The sequence below is a fragment of the Coenobita brevimanus genome, chromosome 90, assembly GCF_032717465.1.
Source record: "Coenobita brevimanus isolate Jiangsu-jjx chromosome 90, ASM3271746v2, whole genome shotgun sequence".
Taxonomy (NCBI): Eukaryota; Metazoa; Arthropoda; class Malacostraca; order Decapoda; family Coenobitidae; genus Coenobita; species Coenobita brevimanus.
The window spans coordinates 37,859,560-37,878,282 of NC_137043.1; the positions used below are offsets into that span (position 1 = coordinate 37,859,560).

Below are 18,723 nucleotides of genomic sequence, written 5' to 3' on the forward strand. Positions count from 1 at the left end.
CTCTCAAATAAAGAAAATCAGAAACAGCCTCCATTAACCTCTTCAGCAAGATTCTTTTTGTTAGTGTAAATCTGCTTCCACCATTGTCTGCTTATGTTAACTTGGCCTAGAGTTTCATCATTTTGCAGCTTATTTCACATAGCTCATTGGCTCAACATCATTTTCATTACACTGCTTTATCTCACCTCATATTAAAGTATTAAAATCTTGTTACAACTCACCATTCAAGATGGGGAGATTGTAATTCTTAGCCAAGTTAGAGTAAATGAGTATAGTCACTTTTTCAACTTTGGAATTAAGTAACACATATCTAAGTAAAGTTCTATTTAAGGCTTGGGATCAAGGGAGTCATAATTTAGCAGCCTCTCTTTGTTGACATAGCTCCACTTCCAACGCTGGGTTGCGGATGACCGGTCACAGCGCGCCACGTACACCTCCTTCCTGCTGGTGCTTGAGTCCAGGCAGTGGTCAGAGAAATGACCAAAAAGCAGTTGCTGGCTGTCCTATGGGGGTAAAACAGAACACAGTCAACAACATTATTAATAACATCAGCATCAACATCATTATCATCATCATAAAACATCATCATATTGCGTGTATCATAACCCTATTTCCTCCTAAATTATATATGGTGTGGGTAGGATCCAGACACAGTATGAAAAAAAAAAAAAAGTATAAATATAGGAGAGCTATCAACACAGTGCCAGAAACATGAGCCACATGTCCGTATAGTCATCAGCAGCAGCACCATCCCAACCCTTGTTCCCACTTAACAATATACCTGTAATAAATAGATACAGAACTAAAAAGGCATACATGAAGGAGGATTATTAACACAATGTCAAGTGGCATGAGTCTTGCATCCATTCACTCATCATTCTGCCATTATCATCATCCCAACCACTGTTCCCATCTACTGTACAATTACTCTCAAAACATGGCACTCACAGCATCCACAAAACTCTGTGCCAATCTGCAAAGCTTCTGTTTCAGCTGCATTAAAAATCACCAATATATAATTTACATGTCTCTACATAATGCTAGTACTTAGCCATACTTTCAAGAAAACAACTGTTTTTAAGCATGTCTGATTTTATGAAGGGAATCAAATACTAAATTAAAAAACTATACACTATCTATATATGCTTACCGGGTCATACTTCCACATCTGATTGCCAAGGCCTTTATGACACCCAAAAAGCAGAACTGGTGCCTTCTCTTCCTTCAGGTCTGGTACATCAAAGCAGTTATGACTCTTAAGAGGACGCAGGTCCTGTTGGAATAACCAAAGTGAGAGGGCTGCAGCTGGTAGAGATGAAAGAATGGCAATTATTTCGCTACATTTCAGGGTTGAAATAAAAGGCCAGGTACTGAGAAATAAGATGGGATACACTGAGGTGAGAGAGGTAAGCAGAGGGAGTTATATACAGCAAGAATACTTTATAAAGTTTTTCACGGTGGGAACCTCGTAATGACTTCCCTTCAGTCAAGGGTAGTAATAAAAGCTGACCAATATTATAGTTCATGGGTATTCATTTAACCTACTCAAGTACATTACAGATGCTGGAAAGAGATGCCTTCATGTGTTGGCACCAATATAACCAGATGGTGGGGTTGCCCAGTTACACAAACATTCCCCAACTCCCTTCTTATCCCCTGAAAGAAGAATGGTGAACTGCAGAAGCAGGGCAACTTTAGCCTGCCTTTCATTGGGTTCATAATATTCACATAAGACTGAGACTACAACAACAAGTACAGCACAGCTACAAGGTCAAGGATACTGCAAAGAACTGTACTGATACCTTGTAAGCAGTGAGCTGGAACTGGAACTGAGAGCTGGGGCCACACTCCCCCAGTGATTCCAGGCGGTCAAACTGGCCCTTCATCTTGGAGTCTATGCACAACTTGGGGTCGGCCACACTCTGGATCTGCAGAATGAAACATTTTGTAAGTGAGATTTTTGAATGAGTCAACAGTGTACAAATATTATAATAAATCACTTTCAAACAGACTCACAGGCATTACAAATTAACATGCTATGTACAAGAAATAATTACAGCAGTGTAATGGCATACAAGGGTAAAGCATTGCCCTTTTGAGAGACAATTTTATTTGGTGCATATAGCCCCTTGTGAACTGCTGCCCTTTCTAATGTAAACCAGTGGTCTTTGAGTGGGCTTGACAGCTCAATCTTTCAATCACTAGTGCATGCTGTAACCCACTAGACTAGAAAGGAACAAGCAGCAGTTAAAAATGTTAATTCAATGGGTATATTATGAATACAATGTAGTTTAAGATCAACAAACATGAGAAAATAAAATTAACAACACAATGTATAAGTGAATGGTAATGTAATGTACCTATTGTCATTTTATTTTTCTTTCTTTGATCTGCATTATATACCCCAATATCTACAGTGCTGCCATCCTGATAGTATTGGCATCAGACTCACAGTGCCATTGCAGTAGTCTGGTGGTTCAATGAGAGGGTAGTGCTTCACCAGATCAAAGGCCACATTCTCCATAAACCACTTGAAGGGTTTGCAATGGTTGCGTTCCCTCACTGCCCGCTGCTCTGTCAGGTCACCAGTGTCAACCTAAATATTCAGATAACATACAGTAACAGGAGGTAATTACTGTATATATGCAACAAAATAGGAAGCTAAAATTGAACAACATTGAGTAACAGGCAATAATTATAAACATACTACAAAACAGGAAGTTAAAAGATGCTACTGTACATACTTTACTGTACTGTATTAACAAACCACAAGTTAACAGGTACAGTATACATTGTTATACAATAACAAATTGATCAATCAAACTGACCTGAAGCCAACCAGGTTGCCTTAAGTAGAGGTACTGCTTGTATTCATCCATCCACACCTCAGCCACACGCCGATAATTCTGTAACAAACAGGAAAAATTAAACATACACCAAATACAAAAAGTATTCCATACACAGAACAGTAAGTCTTTGTCATAAGCTGGATTTTTTTTTGTCCCTTTCTGATATGAAGTCCACAGTAAATTACAAAAAGATTGTCAATTAAAGCTCCTTTACTACCTATAATACCAACTTGTCACTTTCACCCAATGTACAGCACCAGTTGTTTGGAGAAAGTTGTAATATTTTGGAAAACATCAAGACTAGTAATGAAGGCTGCCTGTTGAACACAATATTATGTAATCTAAAGTACCTTTAATACATTTCAGCTAAAGAGTCAGAGGGAGTTAGTGATACTATGACAAATAAGATCACATTGCTATTCCTCACCCTGCCCTAAGGTGGGAAACAAGGTCTGGATGATGATGATGATGATGATGATGATGATGATGATGATGATGATGATGATGACTAAGCATTAGAGCAAAAATTAAGAAGTGAAATGTTATTATCCTCGAAGTTAATGCGAATCACCACGTCTTACTCTGGCAACAAAATTGTCCTTGCGAGGGTTGGGGAACGGTGCAAACTTGCGGTATATATGGCCAATCCTGGAACATGGAGCATCAAGCATGATGCCACCACACTGCCACACCTTGAAGGACAGCTCATACTGCTCTCCACCCCAGATGTCCAGCCCAGGATCATAACCCCCCAGCTCCCAGAAGAACTTGGAGCTGATGGCAAACAGTCCACCAGCCATCACTGGGCTCCTGATGGGTTGAAATTGAAGTAGATATTGTTAGTTATCCATACTTTGCACTGTTACCTTGATGTCACGGTACCATGAACTGTTCAAATGGATGTAATACCCACATAAGGACACTCTGGGTATAAATCTTCCTTCGTTCATTTTGTACAGTCTCCTCCTATTTCCAGGTTTACAGGCAGCCTTCAAGTTTTGGAAAGAAGGTGGTGATGAATTTGTTAATACAAGACTGGATGGATCTCTTTATAGGAGATATACTACTGAATCTTATTAACTAAGAAAATACTGAATAAGCTTTCTGGAGATAAAGATATTGCCTGAAACTCAAAGCCTGCCTGTAAATGTGGAATTGAGGAGGAGACTTTACCTTGCCATAAATAATATTGTTATGTTGACACCATATAAATATTCAAATACATTTGCTCTCAATGTGTTAATCATATTGCCTCCACTACCTATCACTGAAATTCATCTGCCTTTGCTTTGTTTGTCCACTCTGGAAAAATCTCAGGTTAATGAGGTTAAATTTTGTGGAATCTCACTTGAAAGGCTCTGGCATGTTCTTTTCATCCTCTGGCAGCACCGGGAGTCGCTTGTAGTAAAACTCCCAATCAAAGGCACCACGACGACCCTCATCCTGTGCACGGTACTCAAACGTCTCATAGTCTATCACATCAATGAACGGGCACACGGCAGTCTTATAGTTTGCTGCTATGGGATCTGTTGGACAATAGAGAAAAACGGTGCTGTGTACTGATAACTGTAACAAAGAATCCCATATTACTCCACCTGATGTGTAGGAGTCATACAAGCCTTGACACATAATAAAATAATAAAAAAATAAAGATATATAAACACAATATAACATGTAAATATCATTAATCTCACCCAGCAAAGGAGGCAACCAATTAGTGGTGCACTCAGTGTGGGAGTCGAGGAAGATGAGGACATCAGCTTTGGCATGTTTGGCACCCTCCAGCCGAGCCCGGATCAGCCCCCAGCGGTCAGGCAGACGCACCACACGGGCAATGGGCAGGTGCTTGGCAAGGTAGTCATCCAGTTTTTTGCCCAAGAAGTCTGAGGGGATACGTGACTATGTTAGGTTAATTTTGGTACTGGTAAATCCCATCTTGACAGATCAAGTGTCTTCACTGCCCATAAAAGGGAAGGTGTTTGCCACCTGTCATGGGAGTGTCATAATGTATGGTAGTGAAGCCTTATACTTGACTATGCACATTCTGACTCACCCTTAGTACTGGCATCATCAACCAGTATGATCTCCCGCAAGAGGTGCCGAGGAGAGCGGTTGTATGCAGAGATGGCAGTGCGGAGGAGAGTGGTCCAGTGCTCATTGTGAAAGGGCACAATCACAGCTGCTGTGGGGAGATCAGCTGCATAGAGCCGATCCTTACACCTGCACACAAATTTCACAAACCATAAGTACAGATAAAAGATAAACTACATCTTTGGACAGACAGTACAGTATCTCCCACAAGCAGGTAATTCTTTTCTCTGAGTGTGATAATTAAAATAAGTAACGGATGTACCAGTACACATAAAAGAAGGCTACCGTATTGTACTTTGTAAGTGACCAGTTGGGCTTGTTTCATCTTACTTTAAAATTACCTTCCTGAATGAGCAGCATAAGTAAAAAAGAAAAAAATAGGATTCTTTTTTTAATGCTACAGTACAATACTGAACAAAATGCATTCTGTGTAATCCCTCCCTTAGAATTCTTTCTCTGGTTGAATCAGTAGAGAGCTGGCCTGCAGTCCTAATGAACCCAGGTTCGAATCCCTACTGGGGCATGAAACACTTTTAGAATTTGAATTTCATTAATGCAGACTTTACTGATCTACCAGATGACCTGCAAACATGTCGTAAAAATATCCCCACTACTACCAATACACCAGTCAAGTACGAGACAGCCCCAGCATGTATTCAATATGGATGAAGGGTGTTAACATTGACGTGGCGACATGCGGAGGTATATGGACGTTGGAGGACTACTGGGCCTTGGTAACAGGCTATGAAGCTTAGGCCCAGAGTCAAACACATTAAAAAAATAATAAAAATTAAAAAAATCTTCTCTCTATTCCTCACCCTTCCTCACATTCCTTTAATCCCTCTACTTTTCTTACTTGGGATGTCGTATGTCCTTGAGAGAGCGGTTGAGGGCAATTTCATCCGAGAGTCTGGCATTGAATCCATTCACTTTGTAGAGTTCATCTTTTTCTCTGTCCAATCCAGCAGGAAGGGATGCTGACACTCCATTCTCACCTGTGCAAATGAAAAAAACTGCTGAAATATACAGGTACACTACCCTGTATGTGAAACAGTACAGTAATTTCAAAAGTAATTGCTCTACTTTTACCAGAGTGAAAAATCTCTTTTTTTTTTCTTTTTTTTTAAGTAAACAAAATTATAAAACATGATAGTGAACAGAAGGCTAAGATTTGTAAATTTAACATTCAAGCATATTTTATCATCATCATAAACTCCAATGCCTTGTGACTTCCTGAGAATACCTCGACAGGAGATGACCATGACAGACTTACTTCCAGGCTACATTGTCCTCACATACATTTCTCACTTTCGTTTCAGTGTTTCCTTGCACAGTGATCAAGGTACAGAAGTGGCATCCTGTAGATACTATTCTGCTTACCACTGCTCCTTTCCTTCCCTCTTTTTCTTTAACCTCTCATCCCGCTCTTGCATGCCATCTCTCACACCACCACCTCATTTTTTGTCAGTACAGTGATATATTTCATAAGACTTTCTTACCCCTCTCTTTGCACTCACCTGTTTCCACATGCACACCTGCATCCTACATTAATTAGTACCACTCGCTTACTCTTGTAGAGTAGCTAGTCATAACCATCCACATAACCAGCTTATTATGGTTCACTCAGCCTACTGCAGTTATCCTGTTTTTTTTATGTGTCTTCAGGTTCTGATGTTCTTCTACTTACATTATCTACACTGACTCCCTCTCCCTCCCCCAGTGCCTCTTGCTCTCTCTTTCCTTGTGCTCCCACCCACCTGTCCCCTTCTGCAGCACTTCCCTCTTCAGATACTCGTAGTTGTGGTAATCTTTTTTCCGCACCCCATTCACCCTCACGACACCTTCCTCCTGTGGGATGATACTTCTATTAGTGACGGCACACAGTACACACAGTAAATTTAAGAAGCAAAATACAGAAAAGTAAACAAATACATTTTTTAAAAATACAACTAATACTGTATCAATGTGATCCCAAGGAATGCTCCAGTTACACAAACCCTTTCCACACACCTCTCTCGCCCCTCTCAAATCCCTCCTGATGATGTCCTTGAATGGGCCTGGGGGACCTTCCACTATCAGCATAAATCCCACCAAGGACCCTGTCACCATCCCACTTAACTTCTATCATTCTAAAACACCGTCTTATCATCCACACTCATTCTCCACTCATCCCTCTCTCCCCACTCATTCCTCTCTCCCAATTTACCCCTCTTCTTAACTCACCTCCCTTCTGATGATGTCCCGGAGAGGGCCAGGGGGAGCCAATACAATCAGAATAAGCCCGGCCAGTGCCCCTATGGCCAGCTTCTCCCTGTGTCGGGCCCACACTCGCCTCAACCGCATCGTTCAGCCCCACACGCACATGTAACCGCCCTGGAACAGAGTACAAATAATAATAAATGCAGAACATACATTAATCAATCTATACATTCATCAATATACAGTACATACACTCCCCAGTGTGAAGTATTAAAATAAATGTCTATATTACATTGGACCAAGGACTAGAGGGTGCTGGAAGGGGATGCCTTGGTGTGTTTTCCACAGACATAACTGGGTCGCCCAACTTCCTGGTTATACAAACATCCCTTAACTACTTCCCTATCCCTTGAAAAGAGAATAATGGACTGTGGAAGGAGGGCAATTTAATCCTGTGGTCCACTGGGTTCAAGTTTCAGATGAACCAGGGGTCACAGAAAAAAAAAAATCTGATTTCTTTTTAACAGTCTCTCTCAATCTGCCCTGAGATCACCATACTTTTTCCACTACTCATTATCCATGCAGCAACCAGTATTTCCTGTCTCCACTACACCTGCATAGCCGACCACACCTGCACATCTACATATCACCGGTGGCTGGAATACTTCTGCGAATAACTCATTTCCTTCTCTCTCTCTCTCTCTTTGTCTGTCTGTCTGTCTGTCTCTCTCCTTCCATTAATTTAATTATTAGCCCCTCTGCTTCTCTCCCTCCCTCCTCCCTACCCACTCTCCTACCTCCCCTCACGTCCCCCTCCCCACCCTCCTAGCTCCCCTCCCGTCCCCCTCCCAACCCTCTTATCTCTCTTCACATCCCCCTGTCCACCCTCCTATCTCCCCTCCCTTCCCCTGTCCACTCTCCAACCTCCTTTCCCTTCCCCCTGCCAACCCTCCTACTCCTCCTCCCTAGCATTCCACCTCACCTCAGCATGCATGTACTTTATGCATGTTTTGTAAAAGCCAGACACAATCAGAACATGAAAAACTATGCAACCTTTTCAGTCAAGATTAAAATGTAAGTTAAGAAAGAGAGAGAGAGAGAGAGAGAGAGAGAGAGAAGTAAAACAAGGAAATTGAGAATGTGTGGAATGAGGGTGAGGGAGTAAAGAGAAGGATACTAGAGAAAAGAGAGGGAGCTGAAAATGAAGATGCAAAAGAAAAGAGAGGGAGGTGAAAGTGGGGATACTGGATAAAAGAGAGAGAACTAAAAGAGAGGATACAAGAGAAAAGAGAGGGAACTAAAAGACAAGGATACTAGAGAAGAGAGAGAGGGAGCTGAAAGAGAGGAAGCCAGACAAAAAAAAAAAAAAAGGAAGTGAGAAGAGAATGATACTAGAGAATTAGATGGAACAATGACACCTTAGAGCACAGAATAAATTAAACAGAAGCTTTTTATTACTAGGATGACATAGAAAGGTAGTGGTAATGCATGACAGGATAGGATGATTGAGGATGTGTGTGTTGTGGGAGGAAGTATAGGCTAATGCCTTTGTTGAGAGAGAGAGAGAGAGAGAGAGAGACTGTGTGTGTAATTCACCGGGTCGGTCAGGATCACGTGATGGTTTTGTGATCATCGGCATTTTACCCTCCCGGAAGAGAGCTGAGAGCTCATATAGTCCGATCTAAGGGCAAAGCCTTGACCTTCACACACGCACACACCCATCCTCTTGCTCAAGGAGGACAGTGACCACCCGCTTTGTCAGTGAAACTTTTTCGCATCCCGAGCAAGGCGCGAACCCCCGTCTTAGCAGATGCTAGGCGAGAGCGTTACCACTGCACCGGGTCGGTCAGGATCACTTGATGTCGTGATCGTCAGCTTTTACCCTCCCGGAAGGGAGCTGAGAGCTCATATAGTCCGATCTAAGGGCAAGGCTGTGACCTTCACACACACACACACCCGTCCCCTTGCTCAAGGGGGACAGTAACCACCCACTTCGTCAGTGAAACTTTTCGCAACCCGAGCGAGGCGCGAACTCCCGTCCACCAGTTGGCAAGCGAGAACGTTACCACTGCACCAGTGTGTGTGTGTGTGTGTGTGTGTGTGTGTGTGTGTGAGAGAGAGAGAGAGAGAGAGAGAGAGAGAGAAGCTCCACATTTTACTAACAAACTGTAAGGAACACATACCTGTATGGTCACTTCAGTTGTTTGCCATCAATCAGATTTTTCTTTTTTTATTTCTTTTTTATTTATACAGGTAAGTCCCGAGAACTGAAAGTGATTGGCAAGAGATGAATCATAATCTTAATTTATTGTTATGCTGGATTCACATATATTCACATACAAAAAATGAGAGACTGACTAGAAAAGTGTATGTGAGTGAGGTGGAGGAGAGGAGGGAAAGAAGTGAGACCAAGGCTGAAATGGAGGGATGGGGTGGAGGGGAGGAGGGGGATAGGGAGACCGTGGATGAAATGGAGGGATGGGGAAGAGGGGGAGGAGGAGACCGGAGATGAAGGGAGGAGTGGGAGGGGGAGACCGAGGATGAAAAGGAGGGATCGGGTGGGGAGATGTGAGAAAGAAGGCGAGGTGTGAGTTGAAGGTGAACCTGGGGAAACAACAACCACTACTACCACTGCCACCACCACCACCACCACCATTACTACTGCTACTACACTACAACCACTACAGCATCACACAGAGAGGGTTCATTATAACGGTCATGAACGGCACCAATGTGGGGCTGCGGGGCGTACAAATTAATGATGTGGTCAGCCTTCACGGTACGGAGTGAGCGCGTACACACACACACACACACACACACACACACACACACACACACACACACACACACACACACACACACCGAGCAAAACAATATCCCATTCCCACTCTCGCCAGCACGGGTGTTACAATACTCACTAACCCATTCAACAGAGCGACGTAAAGGAAGCCAGTATCTTATCCTCCCCCCCCCATGAAAAAATCCTGGGTACGTGCCTGATCACACCGTATTCAGTATGGATGGTAGGTATTAGAGTCAGAGTGGTGACATGAAAAGGTGTGAGCGGCATCTGTTCCGCGGGGGACTGCTGGGCCTCAGAAACGAGAGAGAGAGAGAAAAAAAATCCAGTTCGAAAATCGGACTGAAGGGGTTAAGGACACTCCCTACACCCCATTTACTCTAACTTGGCCCATAATTGCCATCTCTCCATCTTGAATATCGAGTAGTAACAAGATTTTAACACCGAAATCGATGCTAGTTACGAAGAAGTGCTATTGAACAGATACACAGCCAAGTACTGCCTTATTCTGCCGCTAACCTACGTGAAATAAGCTGCAAAGGGACGAAAATCTGTGCCAAGTTAAAGACTACGGTATTTCTTCTTTATTCTCTACTACTACTACTACTACTACTACTACTACTACTACTACTACTACTACTCCAGATCCTTCCTAACTAGCATAAAATCGTCTGAAGCTGGTAAACATACAAAAAACGTCCCAGTGAAGGGGCTGCGACTCAGGTGAGCTGGGGGTCACGCTTCTTTAGTGCGCCAGTGCAGGTGTGTGTGTGTGTGTGTGTCCCGTGGTTAGGAAAGATTTAATTCACACCCACACCCAAATATATCCTTCCACTAGTGTAAAACATAGCTATTTATAAGTAAATTATACACCGTCAAAACCACAAAATTTAACAAGACTAATGCTGTGCTGTGTAATGTTATGATTTTTTTGTTTACTGTTTTCATTACGTAACTTTCACCTGGATTTCAGAAGCATTTTTTTTTATTTCTTTTCCACATCAGTTCTTGCATTATTTCGCTTTTTTTTTTTTTTTTTTTTTTTTTTTTTTTTTACAGCGCTAAAAAATGCATTCTCGCCTCTTCATTTATTTTTTTCGTTCTTAATTTTTACTCCTTCCTTTTCTTTCCCTGTTTGTCAAAATTTGCACCTTTTTTTTTTCCCCCTTCGTTTTGCCTGTCATCAGATACTGCTCTCTCTCTCTCTCTCTCTTAACCAGGTTCTTTCCCTTTTATCTTTTCTAACCCCAGCCTTCAATTTATCTTTTTTTTTTCTCTCTCAGTTTCAATCTTTAATGTCACTTTTTTACATAACAAAATCCCGAATCAAGTCTTTGGTTTCTTCCTCTCACTTTCTCTCTCTTTTCTTTTTTCTTTTCTTTTTTTCCCCCCACCAGCGCCAAGCCGTGCCGAGTGTTCCAACTTTGGCCATAAAAAAGGAAACCAAGTGGAATTTTCCCGCCTAAATGTTTGCTTTACCTTGAACCACTTTTAGGTCCCACTGTAATGACGCTTTATTGGACTTTATTTTGCTTTATTGTTCCTCTTGAGTCCCACTGTAAAGACGATTTTTTTCCCCTTTATTTCTGCTTCATTTTATTATACCTTTTTTCTTTATCTTTCACTCTTTATTCTTTACTTCCTTACTTTAATCTTAAACCTTAACTCTTTATTTACTCCCCCGAAAGGAGGATGGTGGGCTATGGAAGAGTTCACGTTCAGATAAGCCTGGGGTTGCTGCTACTACTACTACTACTACTGCTGCTGCTTCTACTTCTACTATTACTACTTCTATTTCTACCACTACTACTACTACTTCTATTTCTACCACTACTACTACTACTACTACTGCTTCTACTTCTACTATTACTACTATTACTGCTACTCCTATTTCTACCACTACTACTACTACTTCTATTTCTACCACTACTACTACTACTACTATTACCACCACCACCACCACGGCCACCACCAGACGAAGCTATAAGTACCAAAACCATTTACAAATTTAAAGAAATATATGAAAAAACTAGCCACAAAGGACGAAACATTATGAACCTGACTGAACCATGAAGAAAAATGGCAGAACTTGAGAACAATTAGGCAATAAAACACACATGAATGAGCGAAAGGCAAAGGCACTGGATGCAGACGTGATGTTTGGTCAAATGTGTCTCTCTTTCTCCCTCCTTCCCTCTCTCTCTCTCTCTCTCTCTCTCTCTCTCTCTCTCTCTCACACACACACACACACACACACACACACACACACAATCAAAACACACATAATGATAAGCATACACAAAATCTCTCTCTCTCTCTCTCTCTCTCTCTCTCTCTCTCTCTCTCTCTCTCTCTCTCCACACACACACACACACACACACACACAGGCAAAACACACAATGATAAGCATGCACACTCTCTCTCTCTCTCTCTCTCTCTCTCTCTCTCTCTCTCTTTCTCTCTCTCTCAGTACACATCGCCTCTATTCACCTTTTCAAACCTGGAGTTAATGAAGGGAAGCGGCCATATTTTTTTTTATTTATTTATTAGTAGTAATTTCTCACTTGTCACCCAATTCCAACATATTTTTCTCACATAATTTAATTTTTGACGTTAGAATAATTTTTTGTTGCAATTCTTCTTTTTTATTGTGGTATCTTTCCTCTTTTTATCACTGCATTACCGATAACACGTACACGATATCTATCTATCTATATCTATTCATTCATCTATCTACACACATACATAATTACGGTGTATATATAGACAGACTGATAAAGATAAATAAATAAACAGATAGACAGATACATAGGTAGATATACAGCAGATAAACAGATTGACAGACAGGCAGACAGACAGACAGACAGACAGACAGACAGATAGATATACTGAAGCTAAAGTGACCTTCTTCAAACCATTAACAGCTCCCTAACTACTCCTAACAGATCCCTGATGGTCTGTAATACATCCCTAACAACCTTTACGAGTAATTAGAGGTTAGGACACAGGAAACCACTCTCACACATCCTCCTCAAACCACTAACGAATGCCAACAGCTTCTAACAGAGCCCTAACAGCCTCTAACAAGTCATTTGAGGTAGAAAAACAGCAAACTAATACTCGTCAAACTACCACCACAGTCCTAACAATCACTACCGCATCCCTAACAATCATTACCACATTCCTAACAGCCCCTACCACACCCATAACACCCATTAACTATCCTAGCAGCCCAGAGACATCCCTAACAACTCGTTACAACCAATCTGAGGTAGGGAGCCAACAAACTCTGGTCTACAACTACCATATCATTAACACCCCTAGCACATCCCTAACAAGTAACCATTCATTAACCCTCGTCACATCACTAGCACATTTCTAACCGCATCCCTAACAACCCCTACCTCACCCTAACAACCACACCATATCTCTAACAACCCCCTACCACATCCCTAACAGCCCCTACCAATTCCTAACAACCTCTACCACACCTAACAACCACGTCACATCCCTAACAGCCGCTAACAACCAATTAAAGGCACACAAACAGGGAACCAGCACTGTTCTCCACTCACCTCCAAGCACGTCTGGGATGAGGCAGGGAACCGTTCACAGAGATGGTGTGAGGGAGACTGAGGAGTGGGGGGGAGGGGGGAGGGGAAAGGGGATGGGGAGAGAGTGGGGAGTGGGAGAGTGCCGGATGGAGAGAGGGCAGACGGGGAGTGCGAGAGGATGGGGGAGGGGAAGGAAGGAAGGGTAGGAGGAGGGAGGGAGGGTGGGAAAGGCCTGGGAGGAAGAGGAAGGTCATGGAAAGGGAGGGAGAGAAGTTGGTGGGGATAGAAAGAGGGGGAGGGGAGGGAGAAGGAGAAGGGAGAGGGGAAGGGAGACGGGGAAGTGAATCGCAGGGAGTGTGAAAAATATGTGTGAGACGGAGGGAGTAGAGAGGGAGAGCGGAGGGGGAAGGGAAGGAAAGAGAAGACAGAAGTGAGGAATGGAAGGGGAGAAGGGGTGAGAAAAAGGAATTGGGAAGGGGAGGGACAGAGATGGAAAGGAAAGGGGATGAAAAAGTGAGGAATAGAAGGGAAGAGGGGGAGAGGGGAAAGAAGTGGGAAGGGGAGGGAGAGGGAAGGAGAGGAGGGGAGGGAAGGGCAGGGAAAGAATTGAGGAATGAAATCGAAGGGGAAGGAGGGGAAGGAAGTGGGAAGGTGAGTGAAAGAGGACTGACGTGAGGGAAGGAGATAGGCGAGGAAGACGGGGGGGGGGGTTGTTGGAGGGGAAGGGAGAGGTAGGACTGGGAGGGAGGGAAGAGGATGGTACGGGATGAGGATGGGAGGTGGGTGGGCTAGTGGGGGAGGGGTCAGAAGGTCATAGATGTGTGTGTGTGTGTGTGTGTGTGTGTGTGTGTGTGTGTGTGTGTGTGTGTGTGTGTGTGTGTGTGTGTGTGTGTGTGTGTGTGTGTGTGTGTAGGCGGATATGTTTTAGTGTACAGGTTTTGCTATCATCTCTTCTGAGTGACTAAAGTTCGTTCAATTTTTTTGGGAAATTTTGTCCTTTTGCTTATTTCCCAAAGCTCGATAGCAAACTGAAAAAAAAAAAAAAAGACAGAACGGATGGAAGAGATGGAGAGGGGGAGGGGGCAAGAGGAAGAGGAGGGGAAGAGGAGAGGGAAGAGGGGAAAAAAATGCAGGAGAAGTCGGTAACAAGGAAGAGGAGGGAGAGGATACGAAGAGAGAAAAGATGAAGGGAAGGAAGAGAGGAGATGGGAGGGAAGGGAGAGAGAAAAAGAGATGGGGAGAAAAGGAGGAGTTGGGAGAGAAATCTTAATGTGGAGAAAAATCGATCAGAATGAAAAGGGGCAGAGGAGAGAGAAAAGTAGGAAGGGAAGAGGAGCGATAGAGGTGAGATAGGCGAATAAAAAATCAATAAATAAAAAGGAGAGAGAGAGAGAGAGAGGTATGGGGATGAGGCCAACAGCACATCCAATCTTCCTTCACTATTTTTGTGTACGCCAAAACACCTGTACACCCACCCACCCACACACCTGTATGCCACGTTGTCAAACACATGTACACCTCCTAAGGGTACATGCCTTCCATACTCAAAAATGTGTATTGGTTTTAAGATATAAGTAAGATTGTTTCTTAATGCTTCTTAAGAAACCATGGGTGCCATAATAAATACGATTAGGAATAGACAGATAGATACATAAACAGACTGACAGAGATACAGGACATACACAGACATACAGACAGACTGACAGAGATACAGGGCATACACAGACATACAGACAGACTGACAGATGGATAGATAGATAGACAGATAGATAACAGACATACAGATAGACCTGAGATAAAAACGAACAGTTAAAGAGGAGCTGACTAGAATACTGGGGAAGGAGCACACGGCGTGACGCAAAACACACCTGTGGTCATCAACACATCAGCGACAGGTGCCACACAGGTATAGGTAAACAGCATACTAAGCCACACATCAACACCTTAACACCAGATTCACACATTTATTTATTTTTTCAACACCTTAACACCAGATTCACACATTTATTTATTTTAAAGCCTTCAATACGACAGTTTGGTGGGGCAGGCGTATCTAACCATTACAGAGCACAAAGTATCAGAAACCTAACACCATATCCTCACACTGTCTTAAAATTCAACCCCTTCCCTACGAAATGTAAGTGGTATAGCTAAAGTGAACAGAGTACAGTTACGAAGAGGAGAATGTATCGTATGCCTGATCGTAAAGCCAAACCCAGATTATCAAGGTGGGCCTCCATATACGATACAGGTAGGCAGTTGTGTGGTGGACGTGACATTGTAAAACAGGGCGGTAAAGGTAACAGTTTCATGTCTTATTTCCAATCCGAAGGGGTAGGGGCCCGAGGTTAGGCTACCGGAGTTCATATTCTCTCTCTCTCTCTCTCTCTCTCTCTCTCTCTCTCTCTCTCTCTCTCTCTCTCTCTCTCAAGGTATGTATGGTCCGTGCATCTGCAACTCCACCCCCTCGTCCTTGACAAATGCTTTCACTCGCCTGTAATAAGTATCATCCCTACCACCATTTTCTCTCCCTCCCTACATTCCTCTCTCTCTCTCTCTCTCTCTCTCTCTCTCTCTCTCTCTCACACACACACACACACACACACACACACACACACACACATGCAAACAGCAACAGGAGTTCTATCATAAAAGGAACCTGACCTGACGACCTGACCTAGGTAAATCTATACCGGTACCTGTGATCTACGGAAGTTACTCTTGACGACTGCAAAATATAACCATTGGGTAACCTTGTCTACATCACCTATTATCAAAACATATAGAAGCCTGCACGTTCAAATAAATATCATTAATAAATCAGTATCATCCAAAGTGTGGGTAAAACTTTACTACATGGGCGTGGCAATTTCACATGTCTTACATTCTCACGTTCTTATGGAAAGTAATTATAGTACTATATGCAATACAGATAACTGTTTGTTGACTTTAGACTACAAAACGCCTACAGAAAAAGCAAATATAATCTAGGCTATTTCAGGAAGCTGCCTGGACGTCAGCGGCATAGTCCGCGGCATCTTTTTTAATGACGATCCAGTCGACGTAATTTAACCTTACTGGGAATTTAGTCTCCCTGACCCCCTCTGTGTTTTTAACCGTCTAGGACTGTCACTACATCTAAAGGTGGAAGCCCCTAGTTCTTATCAGACCAAAAGTCGATCCGAACTTTGCTAAACAACCACTGAAAAATACATTTGAATATGAAATTTAGAAGACCTGCACCTGTATGGCAAAGATATTAATAAAATTTTTACCGTCAGGGGATCATGTCACTCAGACACTCTCATAATTTGCCATAAACGTGGAATATATCGAAAATTCCGTCAAAATAAAAATTCTATTTCACGACGCCGAAATGCATCTGTGACGTCACGTAAACAAACTACCATCTTCGCAAGCTAACACAATTTCACACCGCTTCACCCACTAGCATTATGACATATACATTCAAGAACCAGAGGAAAATGCTCACCTCGCCGAAATATGCCGCAGATGGTGGATATGCGCCAGAAAATAGGGAGGAGCAGGTGGCTTGCGTGCTCGTCCTCGTCGTGCGCTTCCCGTATCTCGTCTGTCAGAACAGCTGACCTGTGTTTAGATTTTTCAGCCTAATCACTGTTTCGGCGTTCTTGGATAATCTAATGGCATATTGGTTATTGTATATCTATTGATGCTTCATCACAATGGCCTATTTAAATTAATGATGAAGTAGCCTAAACTAAGGTGTCTTTAACACAATGAATGAATGCCAAGTCCGTTTGGGAAAAATAGTATACAGGCCGAAGTATCCATTATACCTGGTGACCAATAATAAACAAACCTTGGGTACTTGGAAGCCGTCCACTTTACTGATAACAATCTTGGATTTAACAGCAGGTGGGTGCTTTTTATCAGTTGTGTGAAGTACTACGATAATGGTGAACCAGTATTAAGAAAACCACCGTCGACAAGTTTTAAATCTGACTTGACTCGCCTTGGTTTTATTCTGTGGATTTTGAACATTAACCATTTACCTGTGTTGGACAATAATCTAGCTTATTCATAAAGTGAAGCTTGGATTATTTTTTTCGTTAGTCCAGTTCTGGATAATAATCTAGCCTATCCATAAAGTGAAGCTTGGATTTTTTTTTTCGTTAGTCTACTCGGGTATAATCACCATTTCTTTTATAGAGGTTTACTGTTAAAAGCATTACAGTTTCCCTTGCCTTGCTATGGTTTTATTTGGATATTTAGCCTGTTTAGCTTCGTCTGGATCTTTTCTCCGTTTGGTTATTTATTTAGGTTTATTTGCATGTTGTGTCCTTCATTTCTGTTTAATTTTATTTATTTGGGTGCTTTTTCCTTCATTCAGGTTTTTAAGTTAATTTCCATAGTTCCTCCTTCAATAGGGTTTATTTGGGCATTTATATAGGTTCCTTTGGGTGTTTTCTTCGGACAGTTTGCGGTTTTGTACAACCGTGGACCCTTGAAAGTTCCTTTTGACAGTGTACACATTTCACCTTCGACTTCTGTTTTTACTAAATACTTAATAATCACAAATGCACTTTCTAGTACTAAATAGGTAAGGAGTGGGAGTGGGGCTTGTTCTGCTTGTAGCTCTGTCTTATTGAATATACAACCACTCAAGATTAAATTAGGTTACCCTAGGTTAGGTTACTTTAATTCAGATAAAATTAGGTTAGGTTAAATTAGATGCAATGAAAGACAGAGATTGGAGCCGGAATAAACTGTATCCACCATACTTCCCCCACCCAACCCCCAACCCCACTCCTTATCTACTTAGGCTAATACTGTACTTAAAAGTACATTTATGACAATGAAGTACTGGATTCAGTAAAAATGGCAGTAGAAGGTGAGATGTGCATAGGCTACTCTCAAAAGGAAATTTCAAGATTCCATGGTTGTTCAAAACTGCTGATTGACCTTCCCTTCTTCACTGTGGTTTATTTTAGTACCTATTTATTTGTATAGGTTCATGTAAGTTTTTCTCATTTGTTTTCAGTTTTGGGTTCATTTGAGTACGGTAATTCTTAGGACTGGCACAAATTGTGTTGGTATAGTGGTAGGTGGTGGCGACCATCGTCCACTCACTTGATGTAGTCCCACCTACTTCTTCCTTAGCCTTTATCATTCTTTTTCTGTGCCTGCCCTCCTCTCTTCCTATTTCTCCCATCTTTCCTGTCACTTCTTATTGCTTTTCTTTCCATGA

General features: G+C 42.3%; 1 protein-coding gene across 1 annotated transcript; it reads right to left on the reverse strand.

The window, feature by feature from the left end:
• Window positions 1-154: 154 nt before the first annotated feature.
• LOC145411712 (N-acetylgalactosaminyltransferase 6-like) lies at window positions 155-17,064 on the reverse strand. Its single transcript, XM_080281730.1, has 13 exons — window positions 16,987-17,064; window positions 7,164-7,313; window positions 6,698-6,788; window positions 5,797-5,935; window positions 4,903-5,069; window positions 4,544-4,732; window positions 4,198-4,375; window positions 3,431-3,659; window positions 2,829-2,906; window positions 2,453-2,596; window positions 1,803-1,928; window positions 1,151-1,273; window positions 155-503 (listed from the first exon to the last, which is right to left on the reverse strand). The coding sequence occupies exons 2-13, from the start codon at window positions 7,281-7,283 to the stop codon at window positions 327-329; spliced, it is 1,761 nt and encodes a 586-aa protein (XP_080137856.1). The 5' UTR covers window positions 7,284-7,313; window positions 16,987-17,064; the 3' UTR covers window positions 155-326.
• Window positions 17,065-18,723: the final 1,659 nt, after the last annotated feature.

Coding starts and splice junctions, on each gene's coding strand:
- LOC145411712 (XM_080281730.1), bottom strand. CDS start 7,283: ATGCGGTTGAGGCGAGTGTGGGCCCGACACAGGGAGAAGCTGGCCATA. Junction 5,070..5,796: donor AAGGACATACGACATCCCAA/GTAAGAAAAGTA, acceptor ATTTGTGTGCAG/GTGTAAGGATCGGCTCTATG. Junction 4,376..4,543: donor TTGGTTGCCTCCTTTGCTGG/GTGAGATTAATG, acceptor ATTGTCCAACAG/ATCCCATAGCAGCAAACTAT.